This window comes from Somniosus microcephalus, chromosome 8 (genome assembly GCF_052327205.1).
Source record: "Somniosus microcephalus isolate GS21.2 chromosome 8, FLI_Smic_1.0, whole genome shotgun sequence".
Lineage (NCBI taxonomy): Eukaryota > Metazoa > Chordata > Chondrichthyes > Squaliformes > Somniosidae > Somniosus > Somniosus microcephalus.
The window spans coordinates 73837365-73862422 of record NC_140994.1 but is presented as its reverse complement, the minus strand read 5'-3'; the positions used below and the strand labels follow the sequence as shown (position 1 = coordinate 73862422).

The window sequence follows — 25058 nt, the reverse complement described above, 5'->3', positions numbered from 1 at the left end:
TGCACCAAGGGCGCCGCCATCTTGGAAGGCATCTTCCCCGCCCGGCAGCCCGACACCGTCGGGGCCCCGCTCTCCCCCCAGAAGCCCTACGACAGCCGCGACGCGTCGGGGACCCAACTGCTACTTCTGCGGGCAGCCAAAGCACACCAGAAACCTGTGCCCGGCGAAAGGCAGCACCTGCTTTAAGTGCGGTAAGAAGGGGCACTTTGGGAAGGTGTGCAGAGGGAACCCCGCTGGAAAACCAAAACCCGCCACCGCCGCGTGTGCGCCGTGGGAGCGGCCATCTTGGACGCCATCTTGCCCGACCTCGTGGGGTCCGCCATCTTGTGAGCAGACAGCGCGGACGCCATCTTGTCTCGATCAGGGCCCTACAGTGGCATCGGTCACAGTGGACCAGACCAGGCCCCACCCGCTATCCAAATCAATGGTGGACATCGAGGTAAACGGGTGCGGGGTTAAATGTTTAATTGACAGTGGAAGCATGGAGAGTTTTATCCACCCGGAACTGGCACGACAACTCTCCCTAAAGGTGGTCCCTACTCGGGGTACCATCTCTATGGCTGATAAAACCCAGACATCGACCATTCTGGGTTACTGCACGGTACAATTGTCCGTTAACGGGACTGTATACGATAATTTTAAAGTATTAATCATGAAGAATCTATGCGCGAGCGTGATCTTGGGCCTGGATTTCCAGTGCAACCACCAAAGCATCACGCTCAAGTACGGTGGGTCCCAGCCTCCCCTCACAGTGTGCGGCCTGGCTACCCTGAAGGTAAAGCCGCCTTCGCTATTCGCGAACCTTACCCCTAACTGCCGGCCAATAGCGACCAAAAGCAGGAGGTACAGCTGGGAGGACAGGCGGTTTATTGCAACCGAGGTAGACAGGCTCCTGAAAGAGCGCATTATTGAATGCAGCAATAGCCCGTGGTGCGCCCAAGTGGTGGTGGTAAGGGGTAGCGAGAAGAAATGGATGGTGATCGACTATAGCCAAACGATCAATAGGTACACCCAACTAGATGCCTACCCGCTACCCCGCATATCAGAAATGGTGAACCAAATCGCCCAATACCGGGTGTTCTCCACCATCGACCTCAAGTCAGCGTACCACCAGCTCCCTATCAGACCAGAGGACCGCCCGTACACCGCCTTCGAGGCGAACGGACGCCTCTACCAATTCCTCAGAGTCCCCTTTGGGGTGACGAATGGGGTCTCGGTCTTCCAGAGGGAGATGGATCGCATGGTCGATGACCACCACTTGCAGGCAACCTTCCCCTACCTCGACAACGTCACCATCTGCGGTCACAACCAGCAGGATCACGACTCGAACCTCGAGAGGTTCCTGAAAACCGCACAAAAACTCAACCTCACCTACAACGAGGACAAGTGCATTTTCAACACCACGTGCCTCTGCATACTAGGCAGCGTGGTGGAGAATGGGGAAATCGGACCAGACCCCGACCGATTGCGCCCCCTACGGGAGCTGCCCCTGCCCAACACTCCCAAAGCCCTGAAAAGGTGCCTGGGGTTATTTTCTTATTATTCCCAATGGGTCCCCAACTACTCCGACAAAGCCCGCCCCCTCTTGAAAGCATCCTCTTTTCCGCTCTCTGCTGAGGCCCACGCCGCCTTCAAAAGCATTAAGCAGGATATTGAGCGGGCCACGCTACAGGCAGTGGACGAGAACACTCCATTTCAAGTGGAAAGTGATGCGTCTGACTTTGCCTTGGCGGCCACCCTCAACAGGCGGGGCGGCCCGTAGCTTTCTTCTCGAGGACCCTCCAAGGGCCTGAGATCAGACACTCCTCCGTGGAAAAGGAGGCCCAAGCCATCGTGGAGGCAGTGCGCCACTGGCGCCACTACCTAGCCGGCAAACGCTTCACCCTACTTACCGACCAGTGGTCGGTAGCGTTTATGTTCAATAATAAACAGAGGGGGAAGATCAAAAATGATAAGATTCTTAGGTGGCGGATCGAGCTCTCCACCTTCGAGTATGTCATCATTTACCGGCCAGGGGCCCTTAACGAATCCCCAGATGCCCTCTCACGAGGGATGTGTGCCAGCGCCACCGGGGATCGGCTACAGACCCTCCACAACGACCTCTGCCACCCAGGGGTCACGCGGCTGTTCCACTTCATAAAGTCCCGCAACTTACCCTACTCGATTGAGGAAGTTCGGTCTCTGACCAGGAACTGCCGCACTTGCGCTGAGTGCAAGCCTCGGTTCTACCACCCTGATAGAGCCCACTTAATCAAAGCTACACGGCCCTTTGAGCGGCTCAGCTTAGATTTCAAGGGCCCCCTCCCGTCCGTCGACCGCAATGTTTACTTCCTGAACATTGTGGACGAATACTCCCGGTTCCCATTCGCCTTCCCCTGCCCAGACATGACCAGCGCCACGGTCATTAAATGCCTCAACAGCCTGTTCTGCCTGTTCGGTATGCCGAGCTACATCCACACGGATAGGGGGGCGTCCTTCATGAGTGAAGAGCTACGCCAGTACATGCTGTCCAGGGGTATCGCCACGAGCTGTACCACCAGCTACAACCCCCGGGGTAACGGTCAAGTGGAGCGAGAGAACGGGACAGTATGGAAAGCAGTCACTCTAGCTCTAAGGACCAAGGGCCTCCCTATCTCCCGCTGGCAGGAAGTCCTCTCAGATGTGCTCCATTCGATACGGTCGCTATTGTCTACTGCCACTAATGCCACGCCTCATGAACGAATGTTTAGCTTCCCCCGGAAATCCACCTCAGGCGTATCCATGCCGTCATGGCTCTCCACCCCGGGTCCGGTATTCGTGCGAAGGCATGTGAGGGGCCATAAGACGGACCCTCTCGTGGAGCCAGTGCACCTACTCCACGCCAACCCCCAATATGCGTATGTCCGGCACGCCGACGGAAGGGAGGACACCGTGTCAATAAAAGACGTCGCCCCAGCCGGTAACGACAACAACCACGGCAATAGCAGCAACAACGACCACAGCAACTCTTACCCACCCACTACTCTTTCATCACCCCCGGAAGAACATCGACCAACGGCACCCCCACCAACTACCCCTTCAACAACCCTGGCGGCACCCCCGGCAGAGACCCAGGAGGCCACCGGGGACACCCAGCCGACACCCGCGACACCACAACAGCCACGTCGGTCGCAGAGGACTACCAAACCCCCGAACAGACTAAATCTATAGAAGGGGTGAATGTGATGAAATATTCCATTCATCACTGCCTGTGACTGTGGTTGGTTTCAGGTTCCCCCTTACCATTGTATTGCCTGTGACTGTGGTTGGTTTCAGGTTTCTCCTCACCATTGTATTGTGTATTGGAATGTATGGAATGTGTTGTGTGTAGGGCTCCGCCCATACCTGGCCTCTATGTAAGCCAGCTCAGTCTGGCCTCACAGCCAGTACTGCAGACCTCCAGGGAAGATACCTCTCTCCACTGCGTGTTATCTTCTAAGTTAATAAAAGCCTTGTTTTGTTTCGCTAACATCGAGTCTCGGGATTATTGAGGCACATCACTGCTAACAGGAAGTGACGATCAGGATCACGTAAAAACACTGGACAAAGTGCTACAGCGGCTGGAAGAGGCGGGGCTATGCCTGAAACGGAGTAAGTGTAGTTTAATGGAGAAGGAAGTTACATTCCTGGGACATCGGGTGGATGCCACAGGCCTCCATCCATTACCAGGGAAAGTGCGGGCAGTGCAGGATGCACCTGCACCCACCTCAGTGACTGAACTGAAAGCCTATCTAGGGCTCCTGAATTATTATAACCGGTTTCTTCCAAACTTATCGATGCTGCTGGCACCCCTGCACAAACTGCTGAGAAAGGAGGAGCCATGGCGTTGGGGGCCAGAGCAAGCGAAGGCGTTTCAGCAGTCAAAGGAGCTACTTCAGTCCAGCAGGGTGTTAGTGTCTTACGACGAGAAGAAGGAGCTGATAATGTCCTGTGACGCATCAACCTATGGAGTGGGGGCAGTGTTGGCCCACCGCATGCCAGATGGAGCGGAAAGGCCCATCGGGTTTGTTTCACGCACGCTCACAGCTGCGGAAAAGAACTATTCACAGCTTGATAAAGAGGGGTTAGCCATTATATTTGGAGTAAAGAAATTCCATAAGTACATATATGGGAGGAAGTTTGTAATCAGTACTGACCACAAGCCTCTTATTAGCTTACTGAATGAGATGAAAGCGGTGCCTCAAATGGCATCACAGAGAATAATGAGATGGGCAGTAATACTAAGAGCCTATGAATATGTGATCACGTACAGAGCCGGCAAGGAAAACGGGAACGCTGATGCTCTCAGCTGCCTGCCCCTCTCAAAATCTCCTCGCAGTACTTCCCCTGAGGAGCACGCCCTGATGCTGGATCAGAAGATCAGTCCCCTGATGACTTCAGTGCAAATCCAGGGCTGGACAGCCAAGGACCCCGTTCTGTCAAGGGTCCGCGAGTATGTGTTGAAAGGCTGGCCAGATCACCGTGAGGGACCGGAGTTCGTGCCGTACAGACAGAGACAGCACGAGCTCAGTGTCCAAGATGGATGTGTGCTATGGGGAGCACGCATCATAGTCCCAGAGCGGGGACACTCTACTTTGATGGAACAGTTGCATCAATCGCACCCAGGAATGGCTAGAATGAAAGGACTGGCTAGGAGCTACCTGTGGTGGCCTAACTTGGATGCTGAAATTGAGTCAAAGGTAAAGTCATGCACTATATGTCAGGAACAGAGGAAAGCACCTGCCGGGGCACCACTCCATCCCTGGGAGTGGACCAGCAAACCCTGGAGGAGAATTCACATAGACTATGCGGGACCTTTTATGGGCAAAATGTTTCTGGTGCTGGTAGACGCTCACTCAAAGTGGATCGACGTTTATCCAGTGAGCTCTGCAACGACTGATGCCACACTGGATTGTCTCAGGAACAGCTTCAGCACGCATGGTATTCCAGAAATGATTGTATCCGACAATGCACAGTGTTTTGTTAGTGAAGGGAGCAAAGAATTCATGGTAAGGAATGGAATCACACATGTCACCTCGGCTCCATATCACCCAGCCTCAAATGGGTTAGCCAAGTGAGCTGTGCAGACTTTTAAGGAGCTCATGAGGAAGAGCTCAGGTGACACCCTGGAGACCAAGCTCAATAGAACCTTGTTTAGTTATCGTATAACACCCCAAGCTACCATGGGGCTTTCTCCAGCTGAGTTGATGATGGGTAGAAAGTTGCGGTGCACGTTAGACCTGATACACCCAGATCTCAAAAGCAAGGTTGAGACAAAACAAACAAACCAAAAAGCGTACCATGACAAACATACTAAAGCTCGCCATTTCGCCACAGGGGACTCTGTGTACACCTGGAACTTCGGCTATGGACCTAAATGGATACCAGGACTAATCCAGGAGATTACAGGACCTGTGTCGTACTCTGTGTTACTAGGGGATGGTCGAGGGGTTTGTCGGCAAGTGGATCAGCTTTTCAGCCGGCAGCAGGGGGAACTGCCTCAGATGGAACAAAGGGCAGTAGAGGAGGCTGTTCCAGGACCCAGCACGGCTTATAAGGTGCCAGTGGACACTGGTACTGCCAGGCCACAGCGGGACAGAGTAAAACCAACATCAGAGACTACTCCAATCTCAAGTGCGAGTGAATCTGAGAATCCACCACAAGTGGAATTAAGACGTTCACAAAGGATTCACAAGCAACCAGAAAGACTTATACAAACCTGTTAAATTAGTCAGGAGTTAACCATGGTTAGAGCATACTGGTTAATTAAAACGTAGTACCTAGTAAGGGTTATTGTTTAAGAATTGCATATGGCAATCTTAAGGGGGGAGGAGTGTAGTAACCTGGGAGGTTATGAGTAACCTGATCCACCAGGTGGTGCTGTGGCAATTGGTCTCCTGAGTTAAGTCTGGTCTGTACTGGTTGTACTCTTTGTTTTTGCTGCCTCATGGCAGAAGCTTTTATGTGCAAGTGTTGATTAAATCATGTTACGGAGTTAACCTGTGTCCGTCTCCATCTATGGCCACCTCAAGATACTACAGCTTCACTTCACTCTCACAATCTTACCACTGCCACAACACTCACACCCACATCTCACACCTTGCACTCACTGTGCTATTCAACTATGGCAGGCACATCACCCAAACACATTGCACCACACTCACTGACACACTTCCTTTTCTCTTGCAAGCTAAGGTCGCGCACAATCACTGGGAGCAGCGGCAGACAGGCAGGGGGCAAGCAGCGATACAGGCCTTGAGCCAACTGGGTAGAGAGTGCTCGACATCATTGGATGGGAAGTCACTGAGGCCGCGGCAATGGGCAAAGTTGAAGCCCTTGGGGACAACAACTGTATGTTCATTCCTCATCCTTCTTCTCACATCCCACTTCCCTCTCATCTCATAATCTCTTCTCACTTACAAACTGCTGATGCTGTATCTTGGTCTCCCCTCACTCCACTCCATTAACCCAACCCGACACTTGTGCCTTTCTGCTTTCAGATAACCAAGAACTGCCAGTCGCAGAGAGCCTGTCCCCGAGGCGATGGAGGAGAGTGGAGGAGAAGAAGACGGCGGCCCACCATCACTGCATCGGTCACTCACAGACACTAGCTCAGAAACTGGCACTGCACTGAATTTAGAGGGTAGTGTAGATGCGGGATCTGCACAGGGAGAGGCACTGGGCACAAGTGGGCTGCAGCAAGGCCAGGGGGAAAGGGTCGCTTGGGGGCCAGCTCCCCGGAGGGTGAGTTCACACGTGAGCTCTGTTGCACATGACTCAGATGAGGATCTTGAAGGGGCGGCCTTCAGAAGAAGGGTGATGGGCATGTACACTGAATTGCTAGGTGCAATGGCAAGCCTGCCAGAGCGCCCCTTGGCAATGTGAAGGAGCATAGAGAAGTCCGACTCCAATATTGGCAGGGGCTTTGCGCAGAGCTTGGAGCCCATGATTTCCAGGATGGAAATGATGGACAGCTCCAGGAGAGATCGTGTTAACCCAGACATGCTGCTGCGTGTGATGGGCGATGTCGCAGCTGCCATTGCAGCACACGCGGAAGCGACCCAACGTCTTAGTGTTGCAGTGGAAACGCAGACTGCTCTCCAGCAGTCTCAGCTTACTGCCACCCAAGCTCAAACTGCTGCCAACATGGCTGGGTTTACCAGTGTCGAACTGAGCTTGCAGGGTGTTGCAGTAGCCCAGTAATCTGGCCTCCAACAGATTGCTAGGAATGTTGAGGCGCCGCCCTGGTGGAGTGGCAGTGGGTCTGTGGAGCAGGAACCTGATGTTCTCTCTCAGGATGACAGCATTCTTATTCCCACCACTGCCACTCCGCCATTGCTCTTGCTGCTGCCTGTCAGCCAGCCATCCCAGACTGCTGCCACCCATGCCAAGGTGGTGCAGTTTACAGCGGACCTTCTAGGTCCAGAGCTGGTCGAGGTTGTCCTGCAAGGCCATCTGAAGTCTCCCGCACTGACACTCAGCAGCCTTCCACCAGCCATACTGCAGTCATTGGGGGAAGCACTATGTAGGAGCACCAGAGTAGGAAAGGGCACCTGAACGACAGGCACTAAGGGATTGCACAAGGGTGATTAGTTGATATAGTATTTGTCAATTGAAGTGATAAATTGATTAATTTTGTTTGGAAGTTTTGTTTTGTGGTGGCTACCATTTCAGCCTTGTGCCTAGGAGGGCGCAGTGATATTCTGTGACAGAGAGATGGTATCCTGCATCACAGGGAAACCCATTATCCTGGTAAAGCCACATGTGCGATCCTCCTGCTTCTCTCTGCTCAGAGAGATGAAAATGTAGTCCCTTCTCCTGGTGTAGAGTGTCTCGGTAACCTCCCGAATGCAGCAATGGATGGCAAACTGGGGGATGTTATCTATGTCTCCTGCTGCAGACTGGAAGGGTCTGCTGGTGAAGAAATCGAGGGCCACGGTGACCTTGACGGCCACTGGGAGAGCCATGTTCACCCCGATCTGAGGCTTGAAATCTGGTTGCAGGTGGTGGCAGAGTTCTGTGACCACCTCCTTGCTGAAGCGGAGCCTCCTAATACACTGCTCCTCGCTTAAGTGGATATGAGAGAAGTGCTGTCGGAAGACCCTAGGAGGGTAAGGGCTCTTGTTGAGAGCCCTCCTGGCCCTCCTCCTCCTCTCCCTGTGCGCATCTTCTTCTCTTCTTCGATGCCTCCGCTCCCTTTCCCTAAGATACTCGCGTGCGAAGGGAACTGCCAGTAGAGCCTCCATGAATGTGAGATATTGTTGTGAGCTGAAGCCTTTAAATAAGAATGAAGGTGTTCTCCACTTGCCCCTTGTCTGTCACTTTAGGATCATGAATGAAGTTTAGAAAGCTGCCAAAGTTGCAGAAGGTTCCACAGAACAAATCAAACTGAAGAAACACGTCAGCTGCAAGTTGTTGCTGATGATCCCTTTAAATAACGCTGCTTGAGGCTCCTTCCTGCTTGTCAACACTTGCTCAGAATTAACACAGGCCGGTAAGTTCAGCGGCGCACTCCAAGATGGCAGATTGGGTGTCAGGTGAGCGTTGCACACTCTGATGTCACAATCTGCATAATCTTCATATTGCTAGCGAGTGTAGATAGCAGCAGTGCTGCCGCCCAGGCGAAAATGGCGGCCACCGTGGGAACCGCCAGCAGCTGCCTTTTCCCCCCCGCAAAACGGGCCTTAATGGCCAGCGAATTTCTAGGCCAACGTATTTATTCTGTGTGATGAAATGGCTTGTCCGGTGACAATTCGTATTGTGTCAAAGAAAGAAAACAGTTCAGGAAGAAACGGTGAATGTGGTAATTAGACAGCTTTTGCCTTCTGATGATGAATATTTTCAGAAATGTTGTATTTGTTTTAATTGCATAAAGTGGATGAATATATAATGTATTTGGCCAGTTTTTGATGTGAGAAGTACCTGGGACATCGGGGAAGGACTTGGGGATTGGTGTTTTCTGACAGTTAAGAAATTTGCATATGTGCCATATGTGCCAATCACCTGCAAGAAATTTTCTGATGAGCAACAGATTTGCCTATAGTTGAGGATGACAGAAAGTGTGACACAAAGTGCGATGGACAGGAAATGCAGTTGATATGTTCATTTTTAATCACTTTAAATAACAGATAAACAATAAGAATATAAAACACTAGATTTTTCTTAAAGTGGCTGACAAATTAACAGTGGATGCAGATGCCCAAGGCCTACCATGTGCCCCAATGTGGGCGGCGAGTGCAAAAGGGGATTGGTAGCCCATGCACAAGTTGTGCACTAGGTCCCCAGTGTTCATTTAAATTAAGCACCTACCCCATAATGCAGCTGGTGTGCATGAGCGGTGCTCCAGTCAACACGGTGCCCTTTTGGTATAGGTCCTGAAGGGCAGGCTGCCTTTAAATTAAAAAAAGTGAGCACCTCTGCCCTTTGCTCACCAGGGCACCCCTGTCATCAGTGCCCCCAGTGCTGTGGCACCTCCCTATGCCGTGCAATGCCTGGTGCACCCTGTGAAAGTGCCTGGCACACAACAGGCAGTGGGAAGTCCTTCACTGGCTGCTGGTACTTCATATTGTTGCCTTGGTACTCCTGGCAAGTCACGAGAGATGTGCCAGGAATGCTAATAAGTTATAGTACTGAGCTAATCTTGCATTATCTGGCACGGTCAGCACAGGCAGCTCCCGTGGGTGGGAGGCCGCGATGCCTAAATCGACGTCTCCTTATCTAAGGAAGGATATGCTTGCCTTGGAGGCAGTGCAACGAAGGTTCACTAGATTGATTCCTGGGATGAGAGGGCTGACCTATGATGAGAGATTGTGTAGAATGGGCCTATACTCTCTGGAGTTTAGAAGAATGAGAGGTGATCTCATCGAAACATACAAGATTCTGAAGGGGATTGACAGGGTAGATGCTGAGAGGTTGTTTCCTCTGGCTGGAGTGTCTGGAACTAGGGGGCATAGTCTCAAGATAAGGGGTAGGCCATTTAAGACTGAGATGAGGAGGAATTTCTTCACTCAGAGATTTGTGAATCTTTGGAATTCTCTGCCCCAGAGGGCTGTGGATGCTGAGTTTTTGAGTATATTCAAGGCTGAGATAGATTTTTGGACTCTAGGGGAATCAAGGGATATGGAGATTGGGCAGGAAAGTGGAGTTGAGGTAGAAGATCAGCCATGATCTTTTTGAGTGGCGGAGCAGGCTTGAGGGGTCGCATGGCCTACTCCTGCTCTTATTACTTATGTTCTTATGTCCACCCAAAAATCGGAACAGCGAATCTCCAGCAACAAATTTTTTTAATCCAATTTTTTCCCCCGCTACTGCCTCGCTTATGCGAGATGAAAATCGGCCCCAATATCTCTTGCTTGGTGTTGGACCTCCACCAGCTCCCTCCACGGTCTGGATGCCAGCATTTAACGAGCATCAATAACCCGATGTGCACGTTAAGTGAAGACCGAACCATTTTAATTGAACTTTGTTAATTGCTGCTTAACAAAGAAGGAAACCAATAATACCGAGTCTGGCACTGTGTTCAATAACTGCTCATGCAGAATAGCAATTTGAAGAGAGAGGGTAAAAGTGAACGATTCCATCACTATGTGAACACACAAAATGACTACATCATAATGTACACTTAGTGTGCACACCAGCTCTGATACATAGTCCCATGTGTTGAAAACAAAAAGGAGTTTCTTTGTTGTTGCTACAATAGTCTTAAATAGTTAAGTAGCTTTAAATCTAACACAATATTGTACAAAGAAATCCATAAGGAAAGACTCACTTGTGCTTTTGAATGTCTTTAACTCCATTTTTCAAGTTCCCAAGTCTTTCTGATGGATTATCCCTGTTAAGAAAGCAGAGAAGCCTTTTTGAATGATTGAATCCCTCTTTAATACTTTGACCTTTTTTTTTTGGCCCATGTTTTGACTTATACCCTGAAACAAATTAAAGCGACAAGAGGGAGGACCTCTCTTCTAAATGTCAAACAGGCAATCGGTCAAATAGATTTACAACTCTGACCGTTTAGCTGGCTGGCCTCATCACATCCTCGCTCCGACCGAGTCTGGCAGAGACTCACCTGCATAGTTTCTTGATGAGGTTAGCAGCATTTTTGGTAATCTTCTTTGGAAATTCAATCATGTCAATCCCACGAAGTATGATGTTGTACGTTTTCATGGGATCGGGACCTGAGAAAGGTGGGCTTTATAAAAAGGAATAGGCAACAGAGTTAGAAACAGTTGACTATGTCAGCACACTCTGACTATGAAAACTATGATTATTGTCTAAACAATAAATACAGGATGGCCTGGCCTTTTAGCTGCACTGTTAAATGAATTCCCATACATCTTTCCAGCTTTATTTTTGGTTTTCTTCCACATGATGTCATTTTTTTGCCATCAAAAAATAAAAATCTTTCCCTGTTCCCATAAGGAATAACTTGCAATTATATAAAGTACTTCACATCCTCTGGGTGTCCCAAATTACTTCACAGCTAACCAATTATTTTTGCAGATTATTCGCTCTTGTTTTGTGGCCAAACACAGCAGCCAATTTTCACACACGGTTCCATAAACAGCAAATGAGATGAATAGCCAGTTAATCTGGGTTTTTTTTTAGTCATGTTGGTGGAGGAATGAATATTGGCCAGGACAACAGGAGAATTTCCCATCTCTCCTTTGCATTGTGCCATGGGATCTCTTAAAGAAAGAACTTGCATTTCTATAGCACCTTTCACTACTTCAGGACATCCCAAAGCGCTTTACAGCCAATGAGTACTTTTGAAGTCTAGTCACTGTTTTGATGTTGGAAACACGGCAGCCAATTTGTGCACAGCAAGATCCACAAACAGCGATGAGATAAATCACGATATAATCTGTATTAGTGATGTTGGTTGAGGGATGTGCATTGGCCAGGACACCAGGGAGAGCTCCTCCACTCTTCTTTGAGTACTGCCATGGGATCTTTTACATCCACCTGAGCAGACAGTGTCACATCGGAAAGATGGCACCTCCGCCAATGCAGAACTCCCTCAGCACTAAACTGAAATGTCAGCCTGGATATTGTGCTGAAGCCCTGAAGTGAGACTTGAACCCACAACTTTTTGACTCAGAGGCGAAGGTGCTACCAACTGGGTCAGCCTGATAGTTTTTTGTCAATATTCATAGGATAATTGAGACTGCATTTGTAAAGTTAGCTATTGCCCCATCAAACCTGTTCATGAACATTGGGAAACCAGCATTTGAATCCGGTTTCTGCTAATGTTTGAACTTGGGGTGCCCTGAGGTGATATGTGGCACCAGTCAGAGACAGATCATACGGGGGAGGGTGACCTGTGTCTTCCAGTGGCTGAGAAAGAGACAAATTGCGTGTTTGGAGATGTTTGTGTACAGCACTGTTTGCAGCCTCCTCTCAGTTTGGAAAATAGAAAGTGTGGATCTGGAGGGATAAAATGGTCACAGTAAGTCAGAGGCTACACTGAAGAGGGACGTCAGAAATGTCACTGCTGAAGTGTGACAGGAAGTGTGTGCAGTGCACACAAGTCTTGTAATATCTTAATGATAGATGAGCAGACTGAATTAGCAATATACAATGTGGGGTGCTGCAATTGTGTTCTGGATTTTCTCACCTGCCAGTTAGGAGTTCATACATAAGGATTCCCAGTGACCAGTAATCTGCTGATATGTCATGGCCTTTGTTCAAGATGATTTCTGGAGCCACATATTCTGGAGTCCCACAGAATGTCCATGTTTTCTTTCCAAACCCTATTTTCTTGGCAAATCCAAAATCCACCTAATCATACAGACAAATGAGTTTAATTTGTGATTTTGCTGAGTCCTTCTGGGCTGTAATTTGCAACATAGCACTCTGAGTGGCTGATGCAGACATTGCTTAATGTTAGGCTTAGACACTATTTAGAGATCAAGCGTGCTCTTCATTTACAGGGTTGTAGAGAGTGAGGATGTGAATGCGGTGGGCGTTCATGGCTGCAGTTTCCCTTAAGACAAGTTCCTGATCGTGACGGCAGCTGATTTGCCTTCCTGCCGAGAAGGGAAGTTAATGTGGGTTTTGAGCCACTGCACCAAAGGTCAGCTGATTGACAACATGGGCAGAAGCCTGAAAACAGATGGATTGAGGCCTGAGGCCTGACTTTCCTCTTGTTTGGGGAAATGGGGTTGGGAATCTAAACTAGGGGAGAAAACATTTACGGGGTGGAGTGACCAGAACATGACGTGACCGTGTCAATATTTAGACTATCAGGCCTCGATTTCTCAGGAAAACTGGCCTTTGGAGCTAGTGTCCATCAATAAAATCCAATCTTTTGGGATATGGCTCTCACATTCAAGTTGGGCAGAGGAAAGCAGGGAAGTATAGAGATTAAAACTTTACGGTTAAATAATAGATCAGTGGGATGGATCATGTTGAGGAACAATGAAAGCAAAGCTAAAATAGTCAAAAGAGAGAATGATGGACAGAGAGGGAGGGGCTAGCAGAATTGAACAGTTTATTTTCTAAGTGTTTATTTAGTTGTCCTTAATATAACAGTATTGTGAATTCCGGGTCATGTTTGATTCAGTGCCACAGTCTATGAGCTGAAAGCTTAAATAGCCAGCCAAGGGTGCTTAGAATTTTCTACACCCGCTGTGGCATTGTAAGAGTTAATCAGAGAGTAGATCTTTTTTATAAACCACAGCCTTCCGATACTCACCAGTTTAGCATAGCCCCGGTGATCAAGGATTAAGTTCTCTGGCTTAAGGTCCCTGTAAATAATTCCTTTGGAATGCAAATAGGCAAAGGCTTCCACCACACAGGCCGTGTAAAAACGAGTGGTAGCATCGTCGAATGAACCTCTGCAAGAACAACACCAACAGGCAGGCATTACACCAGTGGAATTCTGCCACACAACATAAGCCGCTGGACTTGATTTATTAGTTGTATGGCTCAGACTGGCATGAGATGCAGCTGGTACCAGGCAATGGTGCTATATATTAGACTCCACCTTGATGCAATGCGTGCACACTCTGTATGCAAATATTATTACAGTGCAGATTATGAGGTAAACTGCTTGGTATCAGGGGGGAACTGGCTGAAGTGTTTTAATCCTGGGCGTCACTGCGCACAATGGGATTGCATGGAGACTTAATGTGACAGTATCAAATTCATCCCTCCACAATCTTAATTGATTTGTTTAAAAGGAGTTCACTCCTCTGTGTCAATAACAGAGAGGGGGACCTGCGGTGTTTGTACAAAAGCATTGTGCACAGTAATTCCCAGGCTTTGAGGTTGATGGAGGTCACGGTGGGAGGTAAATTTTGGAGGTTTGTGGATCCTCAACCAGAGGATATGATGATAAACTGAAGAAACCAGAGCTTAGACGTAACTTGAGGCGTAAATGTCATACACAGAGTTGTTATCCCATGCAATGGACTAACGCCTAGCACAATGAAAATGGACTGAGTGGGGCCCCTTGATGGATGATGCAAGCTGGATGGGCTGAGTGACTTGATTGCACGTTCCAATTTGAATGACGTAGTTTAGTTATTTTAAATACAAAGGGTGCCACATACCTTTTAATATTGTCTTCTCTGTATCTACGGAAAAAGGTCAATAAAATATTATTCAAGAAAAAAGGATGCCACAACATTGCTGGGCGTCTGTCCCTTTAAGGACAGCAGTCTGTTACGAATGCTTCAATGGGTTTTTGGGCAGCACGCACAATAGGCTTCCCTTTTTAAAAAAAAAATCTGAGAGTTAGAAATGTTGGGAGCAATTTTCAACTTCACTGCCTGGGCAGTAACCTGGCAGAGCGAGCTCTCCGCCCATTATAGAACTGTTCCGGCAACTTCAATGGTCCAAAATCAGTCGGGTTCTACAATGGGCAAGAGACTCACTCCATCAAATTACTGTCCCAGGTGGTGATGACTCGATTATTAGTCCAGGCCTCTGGATTGCTAGTCCAGTAACATAACCACTTCACTATGCTACCCCTAAATGTTGGTGTACTTTAAAATTTTAATCCTTGGGATTATGTCTTTTTTTCTCTAGCTAATTTGATATGTTGCAAATTTTTCGAAAGAGGTGTTTAGTAAAAGATTGGCAAATGTGCTAATTGATTTTTAAAAACCTGAGGCTGCAGTTTGATAAAATGTGCTGAAAAAGTCGAAAGCAGTGCAACTTCACTTAGCTTTCCCTCCTGCACAGATGTTTCTCAAAGTACTGAGGGACTAGATCAAAGCTGCGGCAAATAATTCACTCCATACAAGACTTTTACAGTGTACAATTTAGGCACCTATCAAACAGAGAAACAATCCAAGTATTATAGAATCAATCACTTCGAGGGCAGTTAAAACCCCTCTAGAATTTTCACTGTTCAAAATACATGAAAGTTGCATTTTAATGCAACACAACACATCCCAAAGCAAGCACTGGAAGGGGTGATGGGTTAAATCACTGTCCTGTGAAATCAATGCTCAGTTCCAGCCTTGACGAAGCTGACAATCTCCGCTCCCTATTGGTACTATGCAACTGGCTCAATAGGTCCTTTTACTCATGTCCCATTTCAGGGGAAAATTTTATGGGAATAGAGAGATTTTCATTGAACAACTGAAGTGGTTTAAGGCGTTAACATTTGAGAGGATCTAATGAATAATTTGAGTCTGCTTATATATGGAGGTCTGAGCACAGCTGAATTTCCGCTATGTACTGCGACGGAATAGACTCCCCCTCCCAGCAGACTCATTAAATGACCTCGTTCAAACAGTTCACTTACATTATCTGACAGTTAATGGGCATCATCACAAAGATATGAGAGGCCATTGGGCCCATCTAGCTCAGCCGTCATAGCGAGCACTTCTACTGTATATTGTTAAAACTATCAGGCTTTTTATGACTCTCTGGCTCAATTTACAATCAGAAGTACGGGGTTGAAAAGCTAAATTGAAAATGCATTTAAAACCTAAAATAATATGCTATATTGAACCTGGTACTTTCCGTTCAGTGAGAAGGATTTAACCAAATCTTCAATTCTTTATTGTACTTTGTACCAGGCTTTAGCAGTATGAACATTTAATAGATGAATAATGAATTCATAGTAACATATTTCACATGATACTGGTTATTAAGGTGAGTTAACCTGCAATCTTATCATTGTTCGAAGTAAGCTGCATTTTGTGCAAAAGGTGTCTTGTTATTTTATAACAGCAGGTGGCGCCACAGGATAGGGTGGGTTAGGGTTACTTGCATTCAACAATCAGTAATTGTAAATTTCCACTAAATACAAATGTAAGGTAAACAAATTTGAGGGACATGTTAATCTAAAATTATTAGAAGCACTTCTTGTATTTTATTATTGATACAGCATGCTCTGTGATGGCCATAACTTATCAATTTCTTATCACTTGGATTTTCTATTGAAGTAATTAACATAAAAATGAAGGAAATGTATTTCTGTCAGCATTCAACCAGAACCAACAATATACAAGAATCAGACACCGGAGACTAGGAGGGAGGGAGACGGACTGTGTGTGTGTTCAGAAGTGTGAGAGTGAGTGTGTAAGTGAGTGAGGAAGGGGAGGGAGAGTGAGGGGAGTGAGATGGAGACAGACTATGTGTGTGTTCAGAAGTGTGAGAGTGAGTGTGTGGCAGTATATGTACAAGAGACTGAATCATGGGAGATTGGAGATTTAATATGCAGGAGCCCGTTTGTCAGTTTAGGCCAGCACTGGGTGGGGTGTATAAGCTGGAAGTCCAGCTGTTGAGGAGCCCTGAGCTACATTTTACTGTAATTATGTGGGCCAGGAGGAGCAGACGTGCTCCTCCATGCTTCACCAAACCATCCTGGGCTGCACCCACACTGGGTTCTTCAACCGCCCCCAAAATGGGAATGGACCACCCCACGGACCTACTTTTAAAAATTTGTTCCTGGGATGTGGGCGTCGCTGACAAGGCCAGCATTTAGTGCCCATCCCTAATTGCCCTTGAGAATGTGGTGGTGAGCCGCCTTCTTGAACTGTTGCAGTCCGTGTGGTGAAGGTACTCCCACAGCGCTGTTAGGGAGGGAGTTCCAGGATTTTGACCCAGCGACGATGAAGGATCGGCGATATACTTCTAAGTCAGGATGGTGTGTGACTTGGAGGGGAACTAGGAGGTGGTGGTGTTCCCATGCGCCTGCTGCCCATGTTCTTCTAGGTGGAAGAGGTCGCGGGTTTGGGAGGTGCTGCCGAAGAAGCCTTAGCGAGTTGCTGCAGTGCATCTCGTAGACGGTACACACTGCAGCCATGGTACGCCGGTGGTGGAGGGATTGAATATTTAAGGTCGTGGATGGGGTGCCAATCAAGCGGGCTGCTTTGTCCTGAATGGTGTCGAGCTTCTTTAGTATTGTTGAAGCTGCACTCATCCAGGCAAGTGGAGAGTATTCCATAACACTCCTGACTTGTGCTTTTTAGATGGTGGAAAGGCTTTGGGGAGTCAGGAGGTGAGACACTTGTTACAGAATACCTAGCCTCTGACCTGTTCTTGTGCCATAGTATTTATGTGGCTGGTCCAGTTAAGTTTCTGGTCAATGGTGATCCCCAGGATGTTGATGGTGGGGGATTCGGCGATGGTAATGCCATTGATTGTCATGGGGCAGTGGTTATACTCTTGCTTGTTGGAGATAATCATTGCCTGGCACTTGTGTGGCATGAATGTTACTTGCCACTTATCAGCCCAAGTCTGAATGTCGACCAGGTCTTGCTGCATGCGGTCATGGACTGCTTCATTATCTGAGGAGTTGCAAATGGCACTGAACATTGTGCAGTCATCAGCAAACATCCCCATTTCTGACCTTATGATGGAGGGAAGGTCATTGATGAAGCAGCTGAAGATGGTTGGGCCTAGGACACTGTCCTGAGGAACTCCTGCAGCAATGTCCTGAGGCTGTGATGATTGACCTCCAACTACTATAACCACCTTCCTTTGTGCTAGGTATGACTCCAGCCAGTGGAGAGTTTTCTCCCTGATGCCCACTGACTTCAGTTTTACTAGGGCTCCTTGATGCCACACTTGGTAAAATGCTGCCTTGATGTCAAGGGCAGTCACACTCACCTCACCTCTGGAATTCAGCTCTTTTGTCCACTTTTGGACCACGGCTGTAATGAGGTCGGGAATCGAGTGGTCCAGGCGGAACCCAAACTGGGCATCAGTGAGCAGGTTATTGGTGAGTAAGTGCTGCTTGATAGCACTGTCGATGACACCTTCCATCACTTTGCTGATGATTGAGCGTAGACTGATGAGGCGGAGCACCTCGGAGCAGCAGGGCTGTCCTGGGTGTTCATTTTCTAACAGCAGCCAGCCAGTCCAACGCCAACGAGACCCGGCCTCCTGCCGGGAATATCAGGCAGCTGGTGAGGCTCCGTCAGCTGCCCATTCTGAAGTCCACCCCGGGGTAAAATCTACCCCAATACATATATGAGTGTGCCGTGCATGGAATAGTGTATGTCTGAGACAGGAAGTGTATGAGAGTGCCAGAGAGAAGAGATAGTGAAAGACATTGGCCCAGTAATTCCGGGCACAATGTGTGAGTACGGACGGGGTACTCACGCGTGTGCCCGGAGGAATTGCCGGTTTTCAGCATGCACAGCGCATGCGCTGAAAACCGGCATTTCCTGTCCTCTGACCCAAGGGGTTAAGAGGCAGAGCGCGCGCGACTGCACAGGCAGCGCGTGCGCAGTAAAATTCCTTTTTTTTTTCAGAGTTGCGCGCGTGTAAAGGCCTCCGGTCTTTACGCGTGGAAAAACAAGACGTAAGTATTTAGTTTTTCAGGTAAGTGGGCTTTTAGTACAATGTAGAATTTTTTTTTCCACAGGTTTGTTATTTTTAAAGAATTTACAGGATGGTAAGTTTAGTTTTAGACCCTATTTTTTTTTAATTTATTTTTTTCAAAAAATTGATTAATTGTTTAAAACATTTTTAAAAACTTATTTATAGTTATTATAATCAGTGGGATGTTTTTTAAAATTTTATTTAAAGTTAAAGTAATGTTTTGGCAGCCCATACTTTTCATGAGTTTGACAGCTCTTACTGTCAAACTCATGAATGAGTTTCCCCTCCCCTGATTGGCTGCACAGTGCTCACCTGATCCCAGCCGGCACATCGCACTAACTACGCCGCTGGATCAGGTTAGCACATCGCGCCGACATCTGAACCGGGCCTGTGACAGGAAATGCAAGCAGGCCCGGGCTTCAGATGTCGGCGCGCAGGGTGAGTGCAGATCGGGGGCTTGTGTACAACTTTGTATGAGAATGGGTGGTGGGTGAGGGTGGGTGAGGGTAAGTGAGGGTGGGGGTGAGGGTGGGGGAGGGGGGGTGAGTGAGGGTGGGTGAGTGAGGGTGGGGTGAGGGTGGGTGAGGCTGAGGGTGAGGCTGGGTGAGGGTGGGTGGGAGGGTGAGGGAGGGAGGGTGAGGGTGGGAGGGTGAGGGTGGGTGAGTGAGGGTGGGTGAGTGAGGGTGGGTGTGAGGGTGGGGTGAGGGTGGGTGAGGCTGAGGGTGAGGCTGGGTGAGGGTGGGTGGGAGGGTGAGGGAGGGAGGGTGAGGGTGGGTGAGTGAGGGTGGGTGAGTGAGGGTGGGGTGAGGCTGAGGGTGAGGCTGGGTGAGGGTGGGTGGGAGGGTGAGGGAGGGAGGGTGAGGGTGGGTGAGTGAGGGTGGGTGAGTGAGGGTGGGGTGAGGGTGGGTGAGGCTGAGGGTGAGGCTGGGTGAGGGTGGGTGGGAGGGTGAGGGTGGGTGGGAGGGTGAGGGTGAGGGTGGGTGAGGGTGGGCAAGGGAGGGAGGGTGAGGGTGGGTGAAGCTGAGGGTGACGGTGAGGGTGAGGGTGGGTGGGGGAGGGGGAGGGGGAGGGTGGGCGGGTGTGTGTGCAAGACAACATAAGGATAAAAGTGATCGTGGCTACAGTCATACAGGCCCTCAATGTGCTGGTACGAAATCCTCTATTTGTCAGAAAAAAAGGATAAATATATCTATTAAAGAGTGGAGGCAGAATGTTAGTCCCAGTTGTTAGGCATTTGTACAAAAATGAGCTCAACAGTAATTTTTTCCCCTTATATACTTACATCTTAATTCTGCTCTTTTTATCCTGCAACAATTGTGAATTCTTATCAATTACAAATTTCATCCTGGAACTGAGTCAATTGGACCAATATAAAGGAGCTTTACATTGACTCCAATGGAAAAGAATATCAGGCGGGGTGTTTTGCGTTACTGTCAAAGACTAAATTCACACTAACGTTTCCAGAAATGGTCCAAATTACAAACCATAATGGAACGTCATTGGTTAACACCTCACTACAGCTAAGGATGATGCTAACGCCAGCATTTTAATGACATAGGTTATCGCTGATGATTAAAGTAAGTTTTGCTTATGTTTTGCAATAACAGTATGTGAGATTAATTTGTTACAAATTTACTTTTTCATTCTCAATTATTCAGTTATTATCCCATAACCCATGGGTGTCCAACCTTCTCCCTAGTGGAGGTGCTGCAGTGCCACCAATGGCAAGAGGATGTAATTACAACGTGACATGTTTACATAGCAGTTCCATTATAAATTTAGACATGGGAAGTTATAGCAAGAATATTATCATATAGCATTCATATAGCGTCTTTCATGACCACCAGACATCCCAAAGTGCTTTACAGTCATTGAAGTACTTTTTGAAGTGTAGTCACTGTTGTAATGTAGGAAACGTGGCAGCCAATTTGCGCACAGCAAGCTCCCACAAACAGCAATGGGATAATGACCAGATAATCTGCTTTAGTGATGTTCGTTGAGGGATAAATATTGGCCAGGACACTGGGGATAACTCCCCTGCTCTTCTTCAAAATAGCACCATGGGATCTTTTACATCCACCTGAGAGGGCTTAACGTCTCATCCAAAAGATGGCACCTCTGACAGTGCAGCACTCACTGAGTACTGCACTGGAGTGTCAGCCTAAATTTTTGTGCTCAAGTCCTGGAGTGGGATTTGAACCCACAACCTTCTGAATATAATATAAGAATATAAAAGACTGACTTTAAAAGGGGACTAAATTATGTCTGCTCCCTGGGTCAATTATGCACGCTCTCTAACCCCTTAGCACATGAAGATGACACTTGGTCTTGATTCACTGTGTGCAATGATAGACTAAATTATTGGGCCAGTAATTCCGGTCCCAACGTGTGAGTACGGACGGGGTACTCACGCGTGGGCCCGTTGGAAGTGCCGGATTTCAGCATGCACAGCGCATGCGCGGGAAACCGGCATTTCTTCCAAGGGGTTCAGAGGTCCAACGCATGCGCGCAGGACTCTGCGCGCATGCATTGAACTTCCTTCTTTTTGACAGGTTTGCCCGTGTGTAAGGGCCTGAACTTTTTAGAAATGTAAAAAGGAGACGTAAGGACTTGATTCTTTAAGGTAAGTGGTCTATTATTTAAAATTATAACATTTTTTCCACAGCTTTATTGTTTTTAAGGACTTTACAGTAAGGTAAGTTTATTTTTAGACACGATTTCTTAAAAATTATTTTTTCAAAAATTTGATTAATTGTTTAAAATAGTTTTTTAAAGTTATTTATAGTTCATTTAATTAGTGGGATGTTTTTTAAAATTTTATTTAATGTTTAAGTAGTGTTTTGGGCGCCCGTAGTTTTCATGAGTTTGACAGTTCTTACTATCAAACTCATGAATGAAGTTTCCCCTCCCCTGATTGGCTGCCCAGTGCTCACCTGATCCCAGCCGGCACATCGCACTAACTACGCCGCTGGATCAGGCAAGCACATCGCGCCGACATCTGAACCGGGCCAGTGACAGGAATTCCAAGCAGGCCCAGGCTTCAGCTGTCGGCGCGCCGGGTAAGTACACATCGGGGGCTTGCACGCGCGGCAAGCCCCCGATCCTAATTTCTGGGCCATTAAATATTTGGTTGAATGATTTAAGATCTAAATAAATGGACTGGAGTTTTCCAAATTTGACATACCTCTGCACAAAATAAAAATACTACACTATCATGAATATGAATTGTCTCAGATCTGCTTTATTGTAAAACATTGCAAAACCTGAGACATATCAATCTGTGAAACGAAAAAGACTTGCATTTCTATAGCGCCTTTCACAAGTACAGGACATCCCAAAGCGCTTTGCAACCAATGAAGTACTTTTGAAGTGTAGTCACTGTTGTAATGTAGGAAACACTGGAGCCAATTTGCGCACAGCAAGACCCCACAAACAGCAATGAAATAAATCATCAGATCATCTGTTTTAGTGATGTTGGTTGAGGAATAAGTATTGGCCAGGACACCGGGAGAACTCCCCCACTCTTCTTTGAATAGTGCCGTGGGACCTTTTACGTCCACCTGTGAGGGCAAACGGGACCCCAGTTTAACATCTCATCCGAAAGACTGCACTGGAGTGTTAGCCTAGATTATGTGCTTAAGTCTCTGGAGTAGAACATGCACCCACAACCTCCTGACTCAGAGACGAGAGTGCTACCACTAAGTCAAGGCTGACACTTTAAAATGGAACATACCAACCATTTTGAAAATATGAATTTTTTTATAAAAGCTGTGCTGTTGATCATTGCAAAAACATATTTTTAAAGAAAGCGAATTACATGAAGTTATGTGTGAAAGCAATTTCTTTCACTCCATACCTGTCCCTGAGAATAGTCCACAGCTCTCCTCCCAGGCAGGCCTCCATTAACATGTATAAGTATTTGCTGTCCTTGAATGTCCTATAAAGCCTGTATTGAAAAGAGAAGAACGTCAGCAAGGAGTCATAGTGCCTAAGGAAAGTTCAGGTTTGTTCATTCTTTGATTATTCCAGCCCAGTTCAGACTGTATCTGTGCAGGCTTTGCTCAGCTAATGAATATTTTCATTTGATTAGAATTCACCATACTTCTCTTCAAATGTGTCCTAAGGATGCATATAATTGAATTGAGGAGACTCTAATATGCCAGTATTTTACTGAATCATGTTAAAAGCAGACATGACTAATTTGATTAAAATGTCTTTATAAAATGGAAAAATAATGGGGCAGAAATTCCTCCCCAAACGTGTGAGTACGGAAGGGGTACTCATGCGTCTGGCCGGAGGAAATGCCGGTTTTCAGCATGCACAGCGCATGCGCTGAAAACCGGCATTTCCTCTCCTCTCACCCAAGAGTTGAAGAGGCTAGCGCGTGCGCTGTTGGGGGCAGCGCGTGCGTCTTGGATTTCCTCTGTTTTGGGGGATTTGCGCATGTGTAAAGGCCTCCGGTCTTTACACTTGTAAAAAGCACATGTAAGTATATATTTTTACAGGTAAGTGGTGTTTTAGTGCAATTTAGAATTTTTTTTCCACAGGTTTATTATTTTAAAGAATCTACAATAAGGTAAGTTTAGTTTTAGACCCTTTTTATTAAAAAACTAGCTGGAGTGCCCGGCGGTGCCGAGGCTTTTTCGAGGGCATGTTGTTGTTGGAAGAGAGAGAGAGAGCGACTGGTGGGGGGGGGGGGGGGAGAGAGAGAGAGTGACTGGGGGGGAAGAGAGAGAGCGACTGGGGGGGGAAGAGAGAGAGCGACTGGGGGGGAAGAGAGAGAGCGACTGGGGGGGGAAGAGAGAGAGCGACTGGGGGGGGAAGAGAGAGAGCGACTGGGGGGGAAGAGAGGAGCGACTGGGGGGGAAGAGAGAGAGTGACTGGGGGGGAAGAGAGAGAGCGACTGGGGGGAAAAGAGAGAGAGCGACTGGGGGGAAGAGAGAGAGAGCGACTGGGGGAAGAGAGAGAGCGACTGGGGGGGAAGAGAGAGAGCGACTGGGGGGGAAGAGAGAGAGCGACTGGGGGGGAAGAGAGAGAGCGACTGGGGGGGAAGAGAGAGAGCGACTGGGGGGGAAGAGAGAGAGCGACTGGGGGGGAAGAGAGAGAGCGACTGGGGGGGAAGAGAGAGAGCGACTGGGGGGGGAAGAGAGAGAGCGACTGGGGGGGGGAAGAGAGAGAGCGACTGGGGGGGAAGAGAGAGAGCGACTGGGGGGGGGAAAAGAGAGAGAGCGACTGGGGGGAAGAGAGAGAGCGACTGGGGGGAAGAGAGAGAGCGACTGGGGGGAAGAGAGAGAGCGACTGGGGGGAAGAGAGAGAGCGACTGGGGGGAAGAGAGAGAGCGACTGGGGGAAGAGAGAGAGCGACTGGGGGGAAGAGAGAGAGCGACTGGGGGGAAGAGAGAGAGCGACTGGGGGAAGAGAGAGAGCGACTGGGGGGAAGAGAGAGAGAGTGACTGGGGGGAAGAGAGAGAGCGACTGGGGGAAGAGAGAGAGCGACTGGGGGAAGAGAGAGAGCGACTGGGGGGAAGAGAGAGAGCGACTGGGGGGGAGAGAGAGAGCGACTGGGGGGAAGAGAGAGAGCGACTGGGGGGAAGAGAGAGAGCGACTGGGGGGGAAGAGAGAGAGCGACTGGGGGGGAAGAGAGAGAGCGACTGGGGGGGAAGAGAGAGAGCGACTGGGGGGGAAGAGAGAGAGCGACTGAGGGGGAAGAGAGAGAGCGACTGGGGGGGAAGAGAGAGAGCGACTGGGGGGGAAGAGAGAGAGCGACTGGGGGGGAAGAGAGAGAGCGACTGGGGGGGAAGAGAGAGAGCGACTGGGGGGAAGAGAGAGAGCGACTGGGGGGAAGAGAGAGAGCGACTGGGGGGAAGATAGAAAGCGACTGGGGGGAAGAGAGAGAGCGACTGGGGGGAAGAGAGAGAGCGACTGGGGGGAAGAGAGAGAGCGACTGGGGGGAAGAGAGAGAGCGACTGGGGGGCAGAGAGAGAGCGACTGGGGGGAAGAGAGAGCGACTGGGGGGAAGGAGAGAGAGAGCGACTGGGGGGAAGGAGAGAGAGAGAGAGAGACTTGGGGGAAGGAGAGAGCGAGAGAGAGACTGGGGGGAAGGAGAGAGCGAGAGACTGGGGGGAAGGAGAGAGAGAGGGGTGGAAGGAGAGAAAGAGAGAGAGGGAAGGAGAGAGAGACAGAGAGGGGAAGGTGAGAGTGAGGGAAGGGGCTTGTGGTGATTATTTCCTTTGTTTAATAAGAAGTATTGTGATTGGTGAATGGGGTGGTTGTTCT

General features: G+C 48.5%; 1 protein-coding gene across 2 annotated transcripts in view; it reads right to left on the bottom strand.

The window, feature by feature from the left end:
- prkg1b (protein kinase cGMP-dependent 1b) overlaps nt 1-25058 on the bottom strand; it is a 1090349-nt gene that overhangs the window by 20342 nt on the left and 1044949 nt on the right. The window contains exons 16-21 of one of the 2 annotated variants that reach the window (XM_085994888.1): nt 22640-22729; nt 14550-14573; nt 13691-13832; nt 12611-12774; nt 11063-11185; nt 10766-10828 (exon numbers count right to left, since the gene is read on the bottom strand). In XM_085994888.1, the coding sequence (XP_085851014.1) occupies nt 10766-10828; nt 11063-11185; nt 12611-12774; nt 13691-13832; nt 14550-14573; nt 22640-22729 (606 nt within the window). The remainder of the gene's footprint in view (nt 1-10765; nt 10829-11062; nt 11186-12610; nt 12775-13690; nt 13833-14549; nt 14574-22639; nt 22730-25058) is intronic. The other variant, XM_085994889.1, reaches the window with a different exon arrangement.